The 18,854-nt window shown below is 45.4% G+C and overlaps 1 protein-coding gene and 1 long non-coding RNA gene across 16 annotated transcripts in view; one reads left to right on the top strand and one right to left on the bottom strand.

Annotated features, from left to right (window-relative positions):
* Nucleotides 1-18,854, bottom strand: part of LOC124053467 — a 254,075-nt gene that overhangs the window by 167,499 nt on the left and 67,722 nt on the right. The gene's annotated exons all lie outside the window — the stretch shown is intronic.
* The window catches only part of sox5 (SRY-box transcription factor 5), a 216,014-nt gene that overhangs the window by 164,711 nt on the left and 32,449 nt on the right, over nt 1-18,854 (top strand). For 13 of the 15 annotated variants that reach the window (XM_046378638.1, XM_046378637.1, XM_046378634.1 and 10 more), the window contains 3 exons: nt 6,930-7,016; nt 12,365-12,537; nt 13,716-13,784. In XM_046378638.1, the coding sequence (XP_046234594.1) occupies nt 6,930-7,016; nt 12,365-12,537; nt 13,716-13,784 (329 nt within the window). The remainder of the gene's footprint in view (nt 1-6,929; nt 7,017-12,364; nt 12,538-13,715; nt 13,785-18,854) is intronic. The other 2 variants (XM_046378640.1, XM_046378643.1) reach the window with 1 other exon arrangement.

The following is an 18,854-nucleotide window of genomic DNA, read 5'->3' as shown; positions in this document are numbered from 1 at the left end:
ATTAACAGGCAGTATTTGGTGGTTATCAGTACCACAGTTGACACTTGGTCTCTTCAGTCCATAAAGTATGAGGCAGTAAAATGAAAATGGGATCTGTGTTCGGTCCCATAGCTTGTCCTTAATAAGGTGCAGCGGCAGTGGCTATCAGGGGCCAAGTTGAATTAGTCCACAGCGGATTCAAATGTCTAGATGCTATCAAACAACATTTAATGATAATGGAGGTCACGCGGGCAATTGGGAAAATGGTGCGTGTGTGTGAGTGTGTGTGTACGCGTGTGCGTGTCTGTGAAAGGAACGTTTCTCTGTCTCCCGCAAAAACACAGCATTAAGATAGCATCGCCGATTTCTCCAGCTCGGCACAAAAACAACATGCAGACGAGGAGAGAAAGAAAGAGGAAGAAAAAAAAACACAGCACACAAGCAAAATGAGACAACAAGGAAAGTTTTTCTGCGACTTTCTCGAATGTCGCTCCAGATTTTGCCCTTCATCGTTCTTTCACAATGTCGCGCCCTCTCCGCTGCTATTTCTGACTGCCAGTGTGTGGATCTGGCTCGCCGAGATTTCATGCCAGTGTAAAAATTGGCTGAGGGTTTGGTTCAAATCAAATTGGACATAAGCACCCACAACACCATCTGTTAGGGAAAGGCAGTGGAGTGAAGGGCAGAACTCTGTATTCAGATAAATGGATTTTCAATTTATTAAATTGTTGACTGACACCCTTGTAAATTTTCGCTTTATGTGCTGTGGCCTATTCTTAGAGCGTCACATTTAATGGAAACATGTTGCTATACGTCCACACAGTCCCTAATATTAGAATGAAAAAAAGAGATCTGCTTACATCTGTTGTTTTGTGTCACATTTACATGAGATGGAGAAAAAACAAATTGGTCCTTTTTTTTAACCCCCCCCCCATCCAAAAAAAAAAAAAAACATCTCACCTTAAATAGACAAAAATAAATCCCTCTCCCTGGTTAGTCTTTAGGTGTTTTGGCAAGTTATGTTGCCTATGTGTGTGTGTTTTTCTGTTAACAGGTGTGTCGCCTCAAAATGTGTTCAGAGACGCGTCTGTGATTGTCACAGTACTTTAGGGGAGGACCATATGTCCCTCTCGCTTCACCCTAAAACGTAACTTTGCAAGGTGAATAGTCTCTTAACTCTCAGAAGTCGATGTCAAGTAGCCTAGTGTGCGTGTGTGTGTGTGTGTGCGCCAAACACATTCAGTTTGTGTGTGTGTTCCCCAGCTTGCCTTATAGTCTGGGCGTTTATTAATAACTGAAGTTGGAGCAGCTTCTGAATTAAAAGTTACTGTGGATGTTGAGACCGACGGGGGACTGGGAATGACACACAAACTTCCACACACACACACACACACACTTGTATATGTATATATACACCACCTCTGCTTCAGTGGGAGTCAGGGAGCACTGGGAGAGGAAGCAAGCAGGAGGAGGGAGATGAGGAAGAGAAGAGGGATTTTAGTGTTTACACAGAGGCCCGGCCACCGCCACAACTGTTGCCAAGCGCTGTTCTCCCCAACAACAAGCCAATAATTGGTACTGTTAGCGGCTAACCTTGCGGAGGTGGTGGTGCGAGGTGGGCTTGGACAAAAAGCTTTTTGATACATCTCCCTCTCTATCTAGCTGCCGTATACTGCTCCTGTTTCTTTCTTTCTTTTTTTTTTTTTTGACAAGAGACTGCCCGTAATCTTGCCTTGGCACAGCACCCTCCTTTTCGTTTTGGACCGTCTTTAGAAGGAATCGATGAAAATGTGTCCAGACACATGGCCCAGCTCAACCAGACATGAATTGATCATCAAAATATCAACATCATCATTTTGTAATGGAGTATGTTCGTGCCGTCAGTGTGGGGGGGGGTGGGGATGGGGTGGTAGCCAGACTGCAAAGCGAAGAGGGCGTAAATAAGTGAGGAGCTGTATTCCAAATTCTGCTTTTCTTGAAGTTCCTTTGAGCATCTTCATAATGCAGAAGGTTTGTTTGGTTCAAGTTGTAACATTTCACAACTGAAAGAAATTTCTCTTGTATGCTTATTTAACTTGTAACTTTACGTGTGGCGCCAGTTTTTATTTCTGTCAACCCACAATAAGAGATGAAGGGTCTGCTAATTTATCAATTAAGTGCTCTAGATCCGTAAATGTGCTTGTTCAGATTTCGACTTTAATTCAGTTAAAATAACCTGCTTAAGATGTTTACATGACAGCCGATTCACATTAATCTGCTTTTAATCTAATATATTTAGATCACATGTAAACTTTTTGTGTCCATCATGGCTGCTCGCTAATGTGCTTCCAACACAGAAGTCACTACATGTCTCTCTTCGCCCTCTCTCTCTTTCTTACTCCTTCCTACCATCTCAATACTTCAGTGTTCAGGGTGGCAGTCTTAGACAAACTCCACCAGTGCTTGTATAATTACTTATTCAATGCTGACCCCTGCTCAGTTTGAGAGGGAGGAGGGTGGAGGAGGAGAAACGGAGAAGGAAAGGAGGTGGAGGGGGCAGACATGGAGCCTCCCCATGTCTGCCAAAGACCAAGTCAATGTGGAGCCTGTTTTTCGGAATATAAGGGCCGGCCATGGGTCCCAAGCCAGGGCCCTTTCCTGTGGGCCCTCCTCCTCCTCCCCCTCCTCCTCCCCGTCTTCGTTCTCCTCCTTCATCCTCCACCCGCCTCAGAGCCCGGCTGGGCCTGGCGCTGGCACAGAGGTCCCTTTGTTGTGCACCCCAGGGCCCAAGAGCTCTCTCTCTCTCTCTCTCTCTCTCTCTCTCTATCTTTCCACAAACCCTCCTCCTCTGCACCATCCCACCCTCCCCTTTTCCTCTAAAGGTCTCCAAGCTTCACAAATATGAGATAATAGGAAAAATAGAGCTGGCTGTTTGTGGTGACTCAGGGCAAAACGAGTGAAAAATAGAAAGTGAGTGTGTGTGTGTGTATGAGAGAGAGAGAGAGAGAGAGATGGTATTGTTTGTGAGGTTGGTCAGAGCGAGCTGAAGTCGAGTCTCCTCCCATCTCTCTCTCGCTCTCTCTCTCTCTCTCTCTCCAGCAGCATCTGAACCAAAAGCTCACTATGGATCCAAAAGCCGGATGGGGGCTCATTCTAACACACACACACACACACACACACACACACACACACACACACACACACACACACAGTGTTTCTCTCTCCCTCTCTCGGCAGGTGGACGGGGATGTTTTGGCTCGGCTGCAGGGCAGCAGCTTGACTCCGTTTGAGCCAATGAGCCAAGATAATAGCCGACGATTCCAGAGTTATTGTCAGCGTTTTCCCCCCTCTGCTTTTCCCAGAATCCCTCTCAGCCGTGCAGGATCGGACTGGGGACGTCACCCTCAGACAAATTAATGTGTTTTTGCTTGAAGGTACTACAGCGGGATTCACAGTCAAAACCAGATGATGGATTTTTGTAAAAGCTCTTAAACCTCTCTGGCATGTCTGAAGGCCGCAAGTTTCCAAAGATACCATGAATTGGATGAAAAGTGTAAAATAAAATGTATAAGACATCTAGAATATTGGTTTTTAATTTTTCCATTCAGTGTAAGCATCATAAAGCTTTGAAAGGAGTCAGAACAAGCAGACACGGACTAAATGTTGCGATGATTTTTTCTCAAATTTAAAGTTACTTAAGGGGAAAATAAAGACTGCACAACTTCCTCTCTCCCCTCTCCTGCTCATTTCTTCATCCCTTCATTTTTGTCAAGAGTGGGAGGCGGGTATCCTCCCTTGCCCTCGGCTCCCAACACCCCACCCTGCAAATATGCAGCCCACACCTCTGCGTGGGCACCAAACTCCACCCGCTTACCTCACACAACACACAAAAACTTGTCCTATATGTCAGAGGAACAGGGAGTAGCTTCTCTGACTTTCATGGAAAGTGTTGTGCTGTCCTCCTTTATTAGATGATTCTTGGCCTCAATTAGCACATGTAGATGCTTGCTGTGTTTCCATTCAACTGTCAAGTGAATTTTATGAAAAACTCAGATTATAAAACATTAAATCAGGTGCATTTCCATCTGCTGAGCCGCTAGCAAATAAATCCTTAAATGCAAGAGAAGTGGAAAGAGTTTTCAAGAATTGATTTGCATCAGGAAAGTTGTTATTGCTGTGCTGCATCAGGTAGTGGTGGTCTAATATTCCATATGCTTACAGAATACAAGGAAATGCACTTGGCAGTAGGAAGTATTCGAATGCCCAAACACCTGCAATGAGAAGCTAATGCATGAGAAGGTGACGAATATGAGGGATTATGAGGTTTTGGGGTGTCTGAACACATCTTTGAATTGGTGCACAAAGTTTGTGTGTGTTTGTAGTTTATCAAGTGTGACAGTGTGAGTTCGTTCCTCACAGTGTTCACCACATCAATCAACATCTCACTAAAAGCTACAGCAACTCTTCTTCTCTTCTCCTCTCCACTGCTCCTGCCCACTTTCCTCCCATTTTTTGCCATCCGCCGCACAATGAAAGAGCCTCTTGGCTCTTTATTAATACTTAAAGTGGCCCCAGCCTGTCACTGGGGACAATAACTGCAGCCCTGTTAATAAATAAAAATAATAACTAGGAGATGGAGACAGAGAGGGAGTGCAATGGAAAGAGAACAGGCGACACTGCCATTTGTTGTTCCCTCTCACTTGTCAAAGCTCTTTGGCTTAAAAGCCTCTGTCATTGTTGAGGGAGAGGAGGCTGGAGGGAGAGATGAGAGTGAGAGACGGAGAGAAAGAGGGAGAGAGGGGGAGCGCCATGGGCTAATAGCACCTGTTGGGGTGATGGTGAGACAGCTGTCACGAGAGAGGGGGGGTTTAAAAAACACAGGAGCTCACTCTTTCTTCTACTCTTTCTTCCTCTCTACATGTTTTTTTCCTCATCCCTGTTTTTGCAAAAGATTCTCCCTCTATCTCCGCTCTGCTCCTCCTCCTCCTACCTTCATCACCACACTGCTAACCTATTCCCTCAAGGCTGCAGTGGCTTCTGACAGAAAGCACTAAGGCAACATCAGGCAAGCGCCACCGAAACTCGGTTTGCTGACTAACTGGCTGAGTGGCAGCACCGAAAAAAAAAAGCCCACAAGGACAGCCCAGTCAGAGTCCAAGGACGGTGGAAGGATTTGAAAAGGCAAGAGTGAAGGACTGGGAGGTGGACTGTCTTGAAGTTCAGCATTGATCTTTCACTGGGTGTGTTTGTGTGTTTGCGAATTTGTGCGCATTGTAATCAACGGAGCGTGAATGCTCTGGTCTTGAAGCCAGAGGACCTGATTCAGGCCTCTGGGGAGGCTGTAGGCGTGCGCGCACGCACACACACACACTCAAACCGAGGTACAGTATGTAGGACACGCCTGTGGGTGTGTGTGTGTACCTCAGAGGAGCTTGCGTGTTTCGACTTTCTCTTGCATGCATCCTTGTTTTTGTGCGATTGTGTGTAATTTTAAGACCTGAAAATCTGCAGGTGGTTCTTCATCCTCATCTGCCTGCTTCGTCGTGCACAAGGAAAAATAGAGGGATAGAAAGTTTAGGCAAAGGACTGCTTTTTAGTGTTTGGATGATACTTAAAAGTACTTTGATTTGTCATTGAGTATGGGTGTGTGTGGGCGCACGTGCATGTGTGCATGTCGTAGTGGAGAAAAAGCATTAAGCTGTTCAGCTCAACACATACTCTCTTTACCTCTATGGAAAATTTTGTGTGTGTGTATGTGTGTGTGTGTGTGTGTGTGTGTGTGTGTGTGTGTGAGTGTTTGCTGGTGCAGGCAAGCTGTCTCACACCAGAGAGATTAAGATTTTTTTTTTCTTAAATCAGTCCTGTCATTATGGAAAAAAATAAAATAATCCGGTCACCAACAAACTTTTTGCCTGCCATCAGCAGTTGCACATGTGCATCTGTGTGTGGCTATATATTCATATATATACAGCTTCACACACACACACACACACACACACACACACTGCTCATTCAAGTGCATGTGTTGTGCGTGCATGCCTCTGTGTCTTTTGCGTGTGTTTGTGCATTCAAGTATGTGTGTTTGCGTTGGCTGACAGGGTTAATCTCCCCACTCAAAGAGTAAAACCTCTTTCCCTAGCAAGGCCACGTATCCCAAGTACAGATGGCTCCCAGTAAATAGAGTATGCACACACACACACACACACACACACACACACACACACACACACACACTCTCTCTCATCCTGTTGCTTAACACTTTCGATCTTCCTTTGTCTGATCATTTCCCCTGTTTCCCTTTGTACATTTCAATAACAGTCAACAGGGTGATGGCAGCATGTTTGTATGTGTGTCTCTCCTGTGTGACATTTCCATTTCTCTCAGTTAGTGTGTGTGTGTGTGTGTGTGTGTGTACATCCACGTGCGAGGGTAGTTAGGATTGTAATTAGCGTGTGTGTGTGTGTGTGTGCACATGTGTGTGTTTGTGCAGGGGTTTGTGTGTGTAAGGGTCTGTGGAGTGTGTGTTGAAAACAAAGCGCTAGCTGATAATGTGTCCATTGTGGCGGGTGCATTAAGGCCCTCTTTGTCTCAGGGCCCACAGGGCTAATGATTCTCTAGCAGCAGGTGAGAGGGAAAAAGCCTCTCTCTTTCTGTCCCTCTCTCTCCTCCACTTGTCTCTCTCTTTATCTTGCATTGCCTCTCTCGCTCTTTCCCTTTTGCTCACTTGTTTTTGTTCTTCAGATTTATTCTCTTTCGATTATCAGCTTCTCTCTTTCCCCCCCTTTCTCTTCCCTCTTTCTCTCCTTCTCTCTCCTGCTGATGCGGCCATTAGGCTGAGCTGCCGCTGCCTTTATTACAGCAAATGGACTTTAAATGAACCTTATTGTCATGTTGGCCATCCAACTGAATCCCTCTCTCTCTCTCTCTGTCTCTCCCTCTCTCTCTCACTCACTCTTTCCTACCTTAAACAGAGGCCCCCAGCATTGAGAGGCTGTTGTCAAAGGACTGGAAGGATAAACTTTTGGCCATGGGCTCAGGGCACATCGGTGAAATTAAAGGTATGGCAGAACCAATTAAAGAAAGAACTCAACTTAAGCTAGCTGTTAATGATTTCAAACATTTGAAGTTGATTGAAGGACCCCCCTAAGGAAAAAAACATCAAGGAATCTGCTCAGAAACCTATATTAACATACCCACGTGGTTGTTGTCTGTGTGTGTTGTTGCTATGCAGAGACACACCTCGCAACTAATGATCGTTCATGGCGCAGATTCACCGAAATGTAAACAGATCTGTAGTGGGCTTTCAGAAAAAGAAAAAATAAGGTCAGCGTCCACAGACAAATCACTGATCCCACAGCAATATTATACTTCCTGTTTACATCAAGCATGAGGGGAAAACCTGCAAGAAAAACTCAAAACGTATTCATCCAAATTAAAATAAGTGAAAGGAAATCAACAGGAATGGAAAAGCTCATAAAGCTAGCTTTTTTTGTTGGACATTATTTGACAGCAATAACAATGTCTTATCAACACTGCTCTTCTAACCCTGCAACTCTAACTCCTCTGTGTGTCAATTGATTTGCATAAACTTTTTTATTTAATGCATGCGGTTCCTGATCACTGATACAACCACTCACATGGCAGCTGATGGCATTTGTCATGAGTCCAATTTATCCTATAAAAGCAATAAACAGCAGGCCGAAATGAGACAGAGGCCATGAGCCAGTAAGTAAAGGAAGTGAAATCCAATGAAGGTTAAAGGTTAAATTGAACTAAAATAAACTGATATTGACCGAATTTACTTGAGCTGAACTCAAATGAACTGAACCGAGCTGGCCGCTCCGTCTCCCGTTTGACCGACACATAATAAAGTCAAAAAGTCTCTGCTGGTCCAACAGCTCCGTGTTAATCTCGGTGTTAATCACTCCATTTTATCCGCATCAGCCCTCCTTAACATCCAAGAGCGAGGCAGACGGGGTGGGACAAAGGGCAGGAAGTGAATCAAAAAAAAAAAAAAGGAAACAAGAGAGCTGTGCTGTGAATATTCAGCCAGAGACAGAAAGAGAGCGTGAGGGGGGAAAAGATGTAGAGAGAAGCAGAAAGAGGTCTGAGCTATTATTCCCTGTAACTCCAGGGCAAAGCCGCTGTTCTCCTACAGTAATTGAGCTTCATTAGGAAGCAAAGCAATATGTAATCAAAGAGCCTTGCCGAGTGGCGTGGCCGTCGAGAGGGGGGCTCCATTGATCAAACCCCCTTTTTACAGCTCCCTGCCGCGCTGACATTTCTGTGTAAGGACGTCCCGCTTGGTGCACCGCACACCAACAGCTGGGGAGAAATATCAGCCGCATGAACGAGTGCATATGTGCGTGCGCGTAGTGGAAGTGCGTGTATGTGTGTTCATGACACATTTGTGACGGTGCTTACATAACGATGTGAGTCTTTGAGTGTGAACTTGTGCCTATGATTGTGGGGGTAAAAAAAAACCCCCCCAAAAAACAGGAAATTTATTGAAAGTCAAGTGTTCGTACTTGTTTGTGTTAATGGTGTGAATGTATATATGTGTGTATGTGTGAGTGCACACTGCTCTATTTGTGAGCACATCCCTTGACCCCCCTCCAATCAAATTCCACTGAAGAGCTTTTTGTGGGGAACAAAGCGATTTTGAGCCACCGCCTCTCACTCCATCAGAATACTGAGAAGCAACATTGGTGAAAGGCCCCATGCAGTTCATATACAAAACACACACACAAAAGTATGGAACTCATAGCACTAGAATAACTACCCCACAGTACGGTGTCATTACCATCAGCTCTGCGGCATTAGATTGGACTGACAGGAAAGATTCGGGAGGCTGTTACTCTTGAGCTTAGCTTGAGCCACGGTCTGCCAGTCACAAGGTTTGTGGTTCAATCCCAGACACCCGTGTGCATGTCGAAGTGTTCCTGGGCAAGACCTCAAATGTCCACCTTTATGAATGTGTCCATGAATGGGGTGCTGGCTCGTGTTGTGAAGTGCTTTGAGTGACCGGTAGACTCGAAAAAGCACTATATAAACACAGTCCATTATCATTAATCTCTACTAACTCCTGTTTAAACTTTTTTCTTTATTTTTGAACTGCCTCTAGTCCTCCTCTAGTTTTATATACAGTATCAGCATGTTTGAGCGCCTCATAAAAGCTCCATGATGTTACACTGAGAGAAACATTTAAAGATTCTTTACGGCTGCCCACACCATTCCATCAAATTAAAATATTCTGCATCTCTTTTGCGTCATATTTTCTTGAACTTCTGCCAAGAGTTGCTGGTACCTTTGCAAACTTGTGCTTGGCTACCCAGCAAGACCTTATAAATAGTGTATCTGCCAGGATATGAGGGCAATCAGACTTACAACCTTAGAAATCACATCTGGTACCCACAGTCTGCTGTAACCCCATTAACAACTCATCATGAACAGCAGAAAGAGTTGGACGCTGAATTGCATTGCTCAGTGGCACAATTCTCTCAATTCACCCTCTTCTCTCCTCCGCCATCATGTCTGTGTCTTATCCCCTTCCTCCTTCCTGCTCCTCCACCTCCTTTCTTCCCAGCCATCTCATCACTGCTCCTTCCTCCTTACTAGGGGAGGGAGTCATCAATGCAGACGCGGTCATTAATTAGCCCTGTGAACAGGGTGACAAGTATTACATTGTTACAAATTGGTTAATTACACCATGCGTGAGTGTGTGCGAGAGAAAAGGAGAGAGTCATGTTGGTTCGGTAGTGGTTTGTAGGTAAATGCAGGCTATAGCAATCTGCCTAAGGAGGAATGCGTGTATGCCGATGGAGGAAACCAGTTATCGATCCACCCGCTCGCCTCACAGCAGCTGAGGAAACAAGCCAACGTGAGCTGATTTATGGGGCAACCACAGAAATTCTGAAAGTCTGAATGGAAGGGAAAGAGGAGGGAGAGACAGGGGATAGGGCAGTTCACCTCCATGTTGGAGAGTAAAAACTCATCTCAGTTAGGAAGCGTGTTATTTTCTCAGAAACAACTTCTTCTGTAAATACTATGGTTTGCTGATAGCGGCTGAAGGTTGGGGGAGGGTTGGTGGTTTTGGTGGTGGTGATGGTGCTGGGTGGTTACCGTTTGACGGCAAAAAAGAACAGAGCAGTTGTCTTCGTTGTCACACACCTAACTAAAGGAATGTCCTTCCCCCCTCAATGCACACATAGTTTCGCACAGAAGTCCCTGGTTTTACTGTGTTTGCATGTGTTCGTGTGTATGTAAGTGTGTGTGTGTGTGTGTGTGTGTGTGTGTGTACATGTGTAAAGGGGTGTTAACCCCGACAAGAACCCTCCCTACAAGAAAGAGTCCTTTGATCCATCGTTTCACCTTTGCTACCCCCCCCCCCCCCCCCCATCATTTTTTTCTCCCCCTTGCCCCCTTCCTCCCCACCCGTTCACCCCCCCATTTGAATGGGCTAACGTTTTTAACACAAGGCTCTTTCTTGTCTTGGTCAGCTTTGGCTATACACACACACACACACACACACACACAAAAACACACACATTTCTGCCTACAAAGGTGGGTCTGTGAGTTAGGACAGCGGCGTGTTTATTTTTCCAGTGGCCAGTGCTCCCGACAGTTGCCTTTATTGTTCATTGTTGGCGGATGGATGGAGTGCGGGGGGAAGTGAGGGAGGAGGGGGAGAGGGGGTGTGGGTGAGCAGTGAAGGTGGGTGGGTGGGCGGTTGTTGGGGTAGGTGGCTACGGCATCAGGGAGGACAAATGGGTGTTTCTCACCTTCCCGAGCAGTCAAAGGGCAGGTCAGCAGCCTCGCCTTCACTCCCTCCATCCCTTCTCCTGACTCCCCTTTTCATCCCCTCGGTGTGTGACTCTTTCTTTCCCTCCCTGTTTCCTTCTCTTTCTCCCTTTTTCTCTCCTTCTCTCTTCCTCATCTGGTTTGACTGGCGCAGGAATGTGGCCCTGTTAAAGGTAGCAGCTGAAGAACAATGGGGGATTGTGCTCTTCCACACACACACACACACACACACACACACACACCGAAGGCATGTAGGCAAACACTGGTACATAGGACCAGACATGGGCGCACACACTTGTACTGATTGTGCCTCAGTGTGCCTCTCTCTAACTACATCCTGCTGAATGATTTAGGCCTTGTGTGCAAGTGTGTTTGAGTAAGTGTGTGTGTGTGTGTGTGTGTGTGCATGCGTGCATGTGTGTAATGGAGCTGATATGTCAGGATCTGAGAGGCCAAAGGTCAGGGCACGCTAAATGTGAGCAGGAGGTTGGTTGACTGCAGGGTAAACACAGACCAGACACACTCTCCTCCTTCTCTCTTTCTTATTTTTCCTCTGTCATTCACACACACACACACATACACACATAAAACTTCAAAGTACAGCTTGATAGCTACAGCCCAAGCCCCAAATTTACTCATAATTCGGCGCCAAATAAATTTCTATTTTACTTCAAGTTTTAGTAGGAAATGTAAATTTTTAAACCTGGCTGAAGATTTATTTTGTTTGTTAAACATATGAATCTGGCTCTGATCTACAGTTTGTTTTGCCACCACATTTTGCCTGTTTGCAAATGTTTCCTCTGCCAGATTTATTTTCTTTATTTCAATAAGGCAATAAAGACAGTGATGGATGTGGCTCGAGTGATCACTGCTGGCCTCCTGCGCCCGGGAAAATAAGTCAACATCTGGTTTACAACTCTGCGGCGCTCGTTCGCGCTTCGCCCAAATGCACCTTCCGTTCACGTGCCCCCTCCTGCCGTCCAAAGCCCCCTAACCAGTCATATATTAGGCCGACCAACAAGCCATGGATAGCTTTGCACTGCCTTGTTGTTCCTTCCTCCATTCCTCTCCTTCGTGCCTCTGACCTCTAACCTCACCACCGCAATCCTTTCTGGCCTCTGGATAACCATGAAAATCTCACAAAGGCTCACAAAGAGGAGGAAGAACAGCAAAACATCTCAGCTTCAGATTCTGTGTAACTGTCAACCTTTTTTGTGTTTTGCTCCTCACATCTTTCCTAATGAAACTGTGGTTGTAGTTTGGGCAACACTTTAGTTTGCCCTTTTTATCCTTCATAAGCACTATTTACCATTTAATTACTAGTGTATTAAACACTATAACATATTGTATTATTAGGTTGCTGTATGAAGAGATTATCAAATATTTTTCATCACAGACATTATAAATGCAGACAAATATGCATGTGTAAACACACAAAAATGTCTTTAAAATTGATCAGTGTTAAAAAAAAGAAAACTTTTCTTTTAAATGCTGAAAGAAGTTTCAGAACTTCGACCCAGACTTTTCTTCAAAGAGTGAGCGTCTCACCTTTGACCCTGAACCTACCCCCCCCCCCCCAATCCTTTCTCTCTCTGTCTCTCGTTAGGCACCCCAGATAGCCTGGCGGAGAAAGAGCGCCAGCTCATGGGCATGATTGGCCAGTTAAGCAGCCTGAGGGAGCAGCTCCTGGCGGCCCATGAGGAGCAGAAGAAGCTGGCCGCCTCGCAGATGGAGAAGCAGAGGCAGCAGATGGAGCTGGCCAAGCAGCAGCAGGACCAGGTAAAGGAGAACACTTGCATGTGAAAATGCTTTGTATTGTACTCCTAACAAGTCACTTAGTCGGGTTTCAGTTCACCCCTCCCCCTACACACACAAATCAGCATTTGTTATCAGTATCAATATTTGTCAGGTAATGCATCACATTTTAAAGGGTAAAAGTCAGGATTACTGTGCAGTATTTGTGCCTGTTCAGAAAAAAAAGTGAATAAAAATTCACATGATTGGATACTGATTTGGAACTTCAAGTCATGCGCACACAGAGCAGGCACAGGAACCCTGATACAGAGTTTAAGAGAGGTGTGGTTGAAAAGCAATAAATCACACAAGATTTTTCTTTCCTCTGCGCACACACACACACGCATGCACACGCACACACCTCATACCATAAAGTGTTCACACAGCCAGAGACATGCTCCTTTGGCAGCATGAACACAGGGACACTGCACAGGAATGAGCTGAGGGTATGTAGCGCGCGCACACACACACACACACACCCCTAGCTCCCAGGCGAGTGTCTGCCATGTATTTGCATAGAGAAGGGTTTCCCTCTTTGTTGTGCATTTTAGCCTCTGGAAAGCTTGGTTTTACAAAGAGCACACACACACAGAAACATGTCTGTAAGGACAAATCACCGGTGACAAACACAATGCTCTTACAGTGCCCCTGGCTGCATCCCACACCAGTATGCACTGAAGCTGGCTGGATGGGACTGTACAAGAAGTGGATGCTGGAGATATTCTGTGCAGAAGTTGATTACATTTTAGGCTCAAACTTGTTTGTTTTGTTTTTTTTCATACAGAAGGAATAAGAATGAATGCAAATGAATGGTTAGCTCGAAAACAGAATAAAATGACATTACGAGCACCAAAAGTAAACAGTGCAAATAAATGTGTTGAAGTGAGAAAATGTCTCTAAACTGATTATGACTTGGAGACACAGAGTGTGTTGGTGTGTCTCTGCTGTCCATTTGGCCGTGAGCTGAGTCCAGATGAGATGAATTCTTTAATATTTCATGCCAGGGCAGCGACCCTCTGTCGTGCAACCCGGGCCTTCGGAGACCTGCAGATGTGCCGTGTCTCCCGCAGGCCCTGCACACACACACACACACACACACACACACACACACAAACACATGCTGCATATACATCCTAATAACGTGTTGTGCACTGCGTCCTCAGATTGCCCGGCAACAGCAGCAGCTTCTGCAGCAACAACACAAAATCAACCTCCTGCAGCAGCAAATCCAGGTGAGGCCAGTTTTTGTATGTGTGCATTTGTCCATCCGTGTGTATGTGCCTTTCAAAGAGTGTGTGTGTGTGTGTGTGTGTGTGTGAATGTGCTTTGATGTGTGTCTGCATGGCTCACAAAGGCAATTTTGTGATTGTGATTGTTGCAGCTTTTCTTTGCTCAGCCATCAGGATTTGGGGCCTGAATCAGCACTGACTTATAATAGCCTCTCCTGCACACACACACACACACAGACATACTCACACACAACCTGTGTAATCACTTAGAAGTGGTCCGTCTGCTCCATATAATCAGAAGTAGGTCTTTGCTAGTACCGTATGTAAGTCTTTATTTTATAAATCAAAGTTTGCACATCAAACCATCAGTGAAGTGCACTTAGTTGATGTTTATTTTATTGTGCGCTTGAGTAATTGTGTTTTCACAGACAGAGCTGTAGTTTGACTTGGTTAAGCAAGAGCAACTTTGTACAAATCTAGGCTCAGTAGCTAGGCCAGTGAAGTAGCCAAGAAGTGGTTGGGAAGACGCTCCAAACAGAAAAACTTACAGTAGGTTAATCTCTTTCATGGATTCACCTCATAGTGAATAAAATGTTAGAATTAGGTCACATTGTTCTCCCTAAAATGTTTATCATGGGAAGATCATGCTGACATCCTCAGGAGGAATTTTCTTCTGCGGTAAACAGGGGGATGCATATTTTTCTGACTTCTTACTTTTTGTTATAAACAACATTTCAACAAATCTAATCATGCAGATTATAATCAAAATCAAACAACCTTATATAGAAAATCTATGAAGTAAAGCAACTAAAAATGTCCCTTTGAGTGTGACTCTGCCTTAAAATGGGTGGGTATATATGTAACACATAAAAATGGAGGTATTGTCCTTTTGGGTGCTACACTGGAGCCTCTATGTTGGTCCAGGTGGCTTGGAACGAATAGCCCAGGCCTTTGTAAAAGCAGATGACACTGAATTTTGAGCCGAGAAAGCCAGGCTTTGTATCATAAAGAGACACCCTGTCCAAGAGGGAACACACACACACACACACACACACACACACACATTCCCTTTCCCCCCGAGAGGTTAGCCATACACAGTCTGTGTGATAAGAGACCTTGTGATAGCATGTGTGTGGGACGTGGGTCTATGTGTATCCATGATTCTGTGTAAAGCAGCTGTGTTTATTTGCTTTGTGTGAGTTCAATTCTGAATTGTTCGCGTTTTGTCTCTTTGACCGAAATAAAAAAGCGCGCACGTGTTTGTTTCTGAGGATTTCTCTGTGCATTCTCGAGCGCACATTTCTTCTTCTGTGCATATGTGCGTGTGTGTGTGTTTGCCGCAGCTGTGTGTGTTAAGCTATAAACACGTCCGCTCATGATTCACTCCCTCACGACCCCGCGGAGACAAAGCTCCCTTTTCCCATGACTTTGCAACCTTTTCCCAAACAAGCGTCTCTCCATTGAACGGGCCCAACAATAGTTTCTCACAAGCAGGGGCAGCTGTAGGCAGCCTCGTTAAGAGAGGGACACAATCAACAGGGGCTCATCGCAGGTCCGCAACAACACACACACTCACACACCATTCACATATATCACACACACATCAAAGTATGCGCAGATATGGACAAACATACGGAAATATGCCCTCCCCATGCACACACGTATCGAAGGCGGCCGCAGAGAGGGCCGCACACTCGCCTGATGATCAAACACACACTCATCATCAAAGACTTGGTCGAGAAATACACTGCTTAATCATTCATGAAGAGATTGTCCGCACAATCCCACAATACAATGGCCTGCCAGAGAGGGGGCACCAGGTTCAGTGTGTGTGTGTGTGTGTGTGTATGTTTTGTGTCTGTATGATAAACCCCTTGTGATTGCATTTCCCCTAACGAGGCTGAGTTCAGCTGTTCCTTAGCGCGTGTGTGTGTGCGCGCACATGTGTGTGTGTGTGAGTGTGTGTGTCTGCGTCCTTGGCTTTGTTAGGCCCAAACCCCCAAAGGCCTGTGAAGAATGCTTTCAACCGTCCACTTGGAAGAGGTGATGAAATGAAACGAATAATCAAGCTCATGAAAAAGAGAGGAGAGTGACACACATCCCTCATGAAAGGAAGACAAATTATTTATTGTCCTCGTGTCCGGTTTCCTATTTTTTCTCACCCTGAAGCCCAAATCAAGCCGAGCGATGTGCGTGTTAGCGTCCACTATTGAGGCCAACGGCACTCGCCAAATGGGTGTGCGAGCTGACAAACAAGCCGGTTCATTTACAGAGGCAGGCATAGCAGCAACACAAGCTAATGACATACAGTATAAACAGGACACACACACACACACACTATTCATTAGTGTACAGATTTCAGTGATTGGCTGCTGTCCCGCTCTGACTAATTGATTCTACCTGGAATTATCACTGAATTAGCAACAGTTATGGTCCATTCATTCTGTTCTGATCACATTCACATTGTTTTGCTTATGCAGGGAGCCCCTCTACACCTAACCCTAGTCCTGAATTTAACCCTTGTTCTCAGTAAACCTCTAATACTGACACATGACAGGTTATAAATGAGCCTAAATTATCCTTAACCATAACCCAACAAACCCAATTCAGATTTGAATCTTAAACCCATACCCACACATCCTGAATCTGAACTTCTCCCCTCAGGGGGTAAGTAAGGACCAGGAAAGATTATCCTTACTTTGCAAAACTTTGGGCTCAATCTGAGGGTGTAACACAACTAGCTCTCTGAAGAACTATAAAGCACAAGCATGTGTGCACATAAAGACATGCATACACACAAAAAAACCCACACATACACACACACTCCTACCCCCTGCTAGGGGCCTTCTTGTTAAGCTCAAAGGGGTGAGCACATTTCCTCACACTCCTTTGCTTTCCCCTCTTGTCTTCTCTTATTCTAATTAAACGACTTGTCTCCGAGGCTCCCTCCGGTGTTGCAGGGGGACGACTGTCACTGCCGCGCGGGGAAGCGCAACAGGGATGAAAGGAGCTCACCTGCCGAGCGGCTCAGGGCTTACCTTGAGAACACGCACACATTTTCTTAGAGCAGAGACAACACACACACACTCACACACTCACAATGTACAGTGTGTTTGAAACAGAGAAACGAGGGGACGCGAGTGTGTCCTGACTAATGAATCAAAACTCACTCAACCAAAACACACACACACAAAGTCAAGTGTGTGTGTCTACCCCTGTACCTCTGCTGACTGTCTTTCATCTCATCAAGGACCACAGTTGCTGTAGGTGAGAGACAGCAAAGGAGACGGAGAAGCGAAAAAGTGAGACAGAATCCGAGAACGGCCAAAGCCACCTGATGCTTTAACTAGTTTAAGAGAGGCCAGACGCGGCGGCGACAGGAACTAACAAGCTCTCTATTAAGGTTAACCAGCATTGGTAACTCAATCACACCCACACACACACACCTTGTACTGTAATCATACCTGATGCAGTCACAAGCACAGCTCGTGTGCTTGTTGAATATTTTTCATTCTGTGGGAGGAAAAAGTGACAAAGGCAAGAACACTAAAAAGATTTTTTTTCATTCATTCCCACACACATGCAGTACAGCTCATGCATGCACACACACACACACACACACACCAACACCTCTGTACTCTGTACTGTGCATAGGAGCGGCTAACCCAATTGCCTGTGTAATTGTTTAATCACTCCCATTACAGTGCAACCAGAGTAATTTGTGTTTTTGTTACGTGTTGATGTGCGTGTACACACACACACACACAAAAACTGGACCACAACCAACCAGTCATGTACACCTGTGTACATGTGTGTGTGTGTGTGTGTGTGTGTGTGCATCCTCGCCATTTGGACATGAACCCCTGACATTCACAGCAGGCTGACCTCTCATAGCCCCTGTCCATAGAAAGTTAATGCACTAATATTAAAAGCCAGCCATCTCTCCTGTCTCTCCCTCTCTCCAAATTAATTATTGGTTTTATCGCTTGCACATCCCTTCTTTAGCAATAGGTCATCCAGGTCTTGCATTAATTGCAGGAGCATATGGTCGCCAACAGATTTTAGCTGTGGGACTCGCACTTTAGCGGGGGCTATTTTTTTCGCGCGCTCAGATGCGAGCCATATTGTGCGGCGCTGGCAGCTATTGTTCAGCGCATTAACTTCATAGAGCTAATTACTCCCCAATAATAACTTTACCTTGGAGTTTTTAGCGTGCCGCGTGCCAACCAACCTGTTTCGCACCCCATATGTTAATTAGCGGCCACATCTTCATTATGCCGCAGCGGCGCTTTAAGTTCAAGCTGTGCCGCCTGGCGCGTGGCGAACGCAGCCTAGACTCGCTGCCAATTATCCAACTCTTGCTCCCCTCTCTTTCTCTTTCTCCCTCTCTTGTTCATTCTGTTCTGTCTATCTGCTGTTTATTTCCTGAGAAGTTCTCTCACCAGGGTGAATTATCGACTCTTCGCCCCTGTGGAAGTTCTCAAGAAAAAGTTTCACACGTTTTCTTTATACATGTATGTGGTTCTTCTTCTTCTTCTTCTTCTTCTCAGAGTGTTTTTCTTTGTTTTGAATTCACTCGTCGTTGATTAGAGGATACAGTCACAGTTCTGTTTGTTTCAGGTTTATTTTTTGGACGAGAAAGGGTTTGCAGATCAAAAACGGAGCCCCTCATTCTCCACATCGGCAGCCTACAGTAGCAGCGGTGTGATGTTTTGTCTGTGTGTGTTGTAGATTTTCATGTTCACTTTGGGCCTGATGTGAAAGAGAAGCTGAGGAGTGCATCATTCCCCAAAGCGCCTGCTGTTTCAGATGTGCCTTTTCCTTTATGTGGGATCTGGAGATTGTCTGATAGATCTGGCCTCACGCTCACTTTCCCTGTCTCTGTTTCTCTCACCCTCACTTTCTCTCACAGGCTTTTCTTTTCCTTCTGTCAATGCATCTCTTTGTCTCTGATGCTTATTCTCTGATTTGGGAGAGCTCACTCTCTCTCTCTCTCTCTCTCTCTCGCTCCCCGCTTTTTTTCTTCTCGATTTCAAAGTTTACACTACGATCATGAAGCTGTTGCACAGAGCT

Source organism: Scatophagus argus, chromosome 22 (genome assembly GCF_020382885.2).
Source record: "Scatophagus argus isolate fScaArg1 chromosome 22, fScaArg1.pri, whole genome shotgun sequence".
NCBI classification, from domain to species: Eukaryota; Metazoa; Chordata; class Actinopteri; family Scatophagidae; genus Scatophagus; species Scatophagus argus.
The sequence above is the reverse complement of the archived record's forward strand: the minus strand, read 5'-3'. Positions and strand labels throughout refer to the sequence as shown.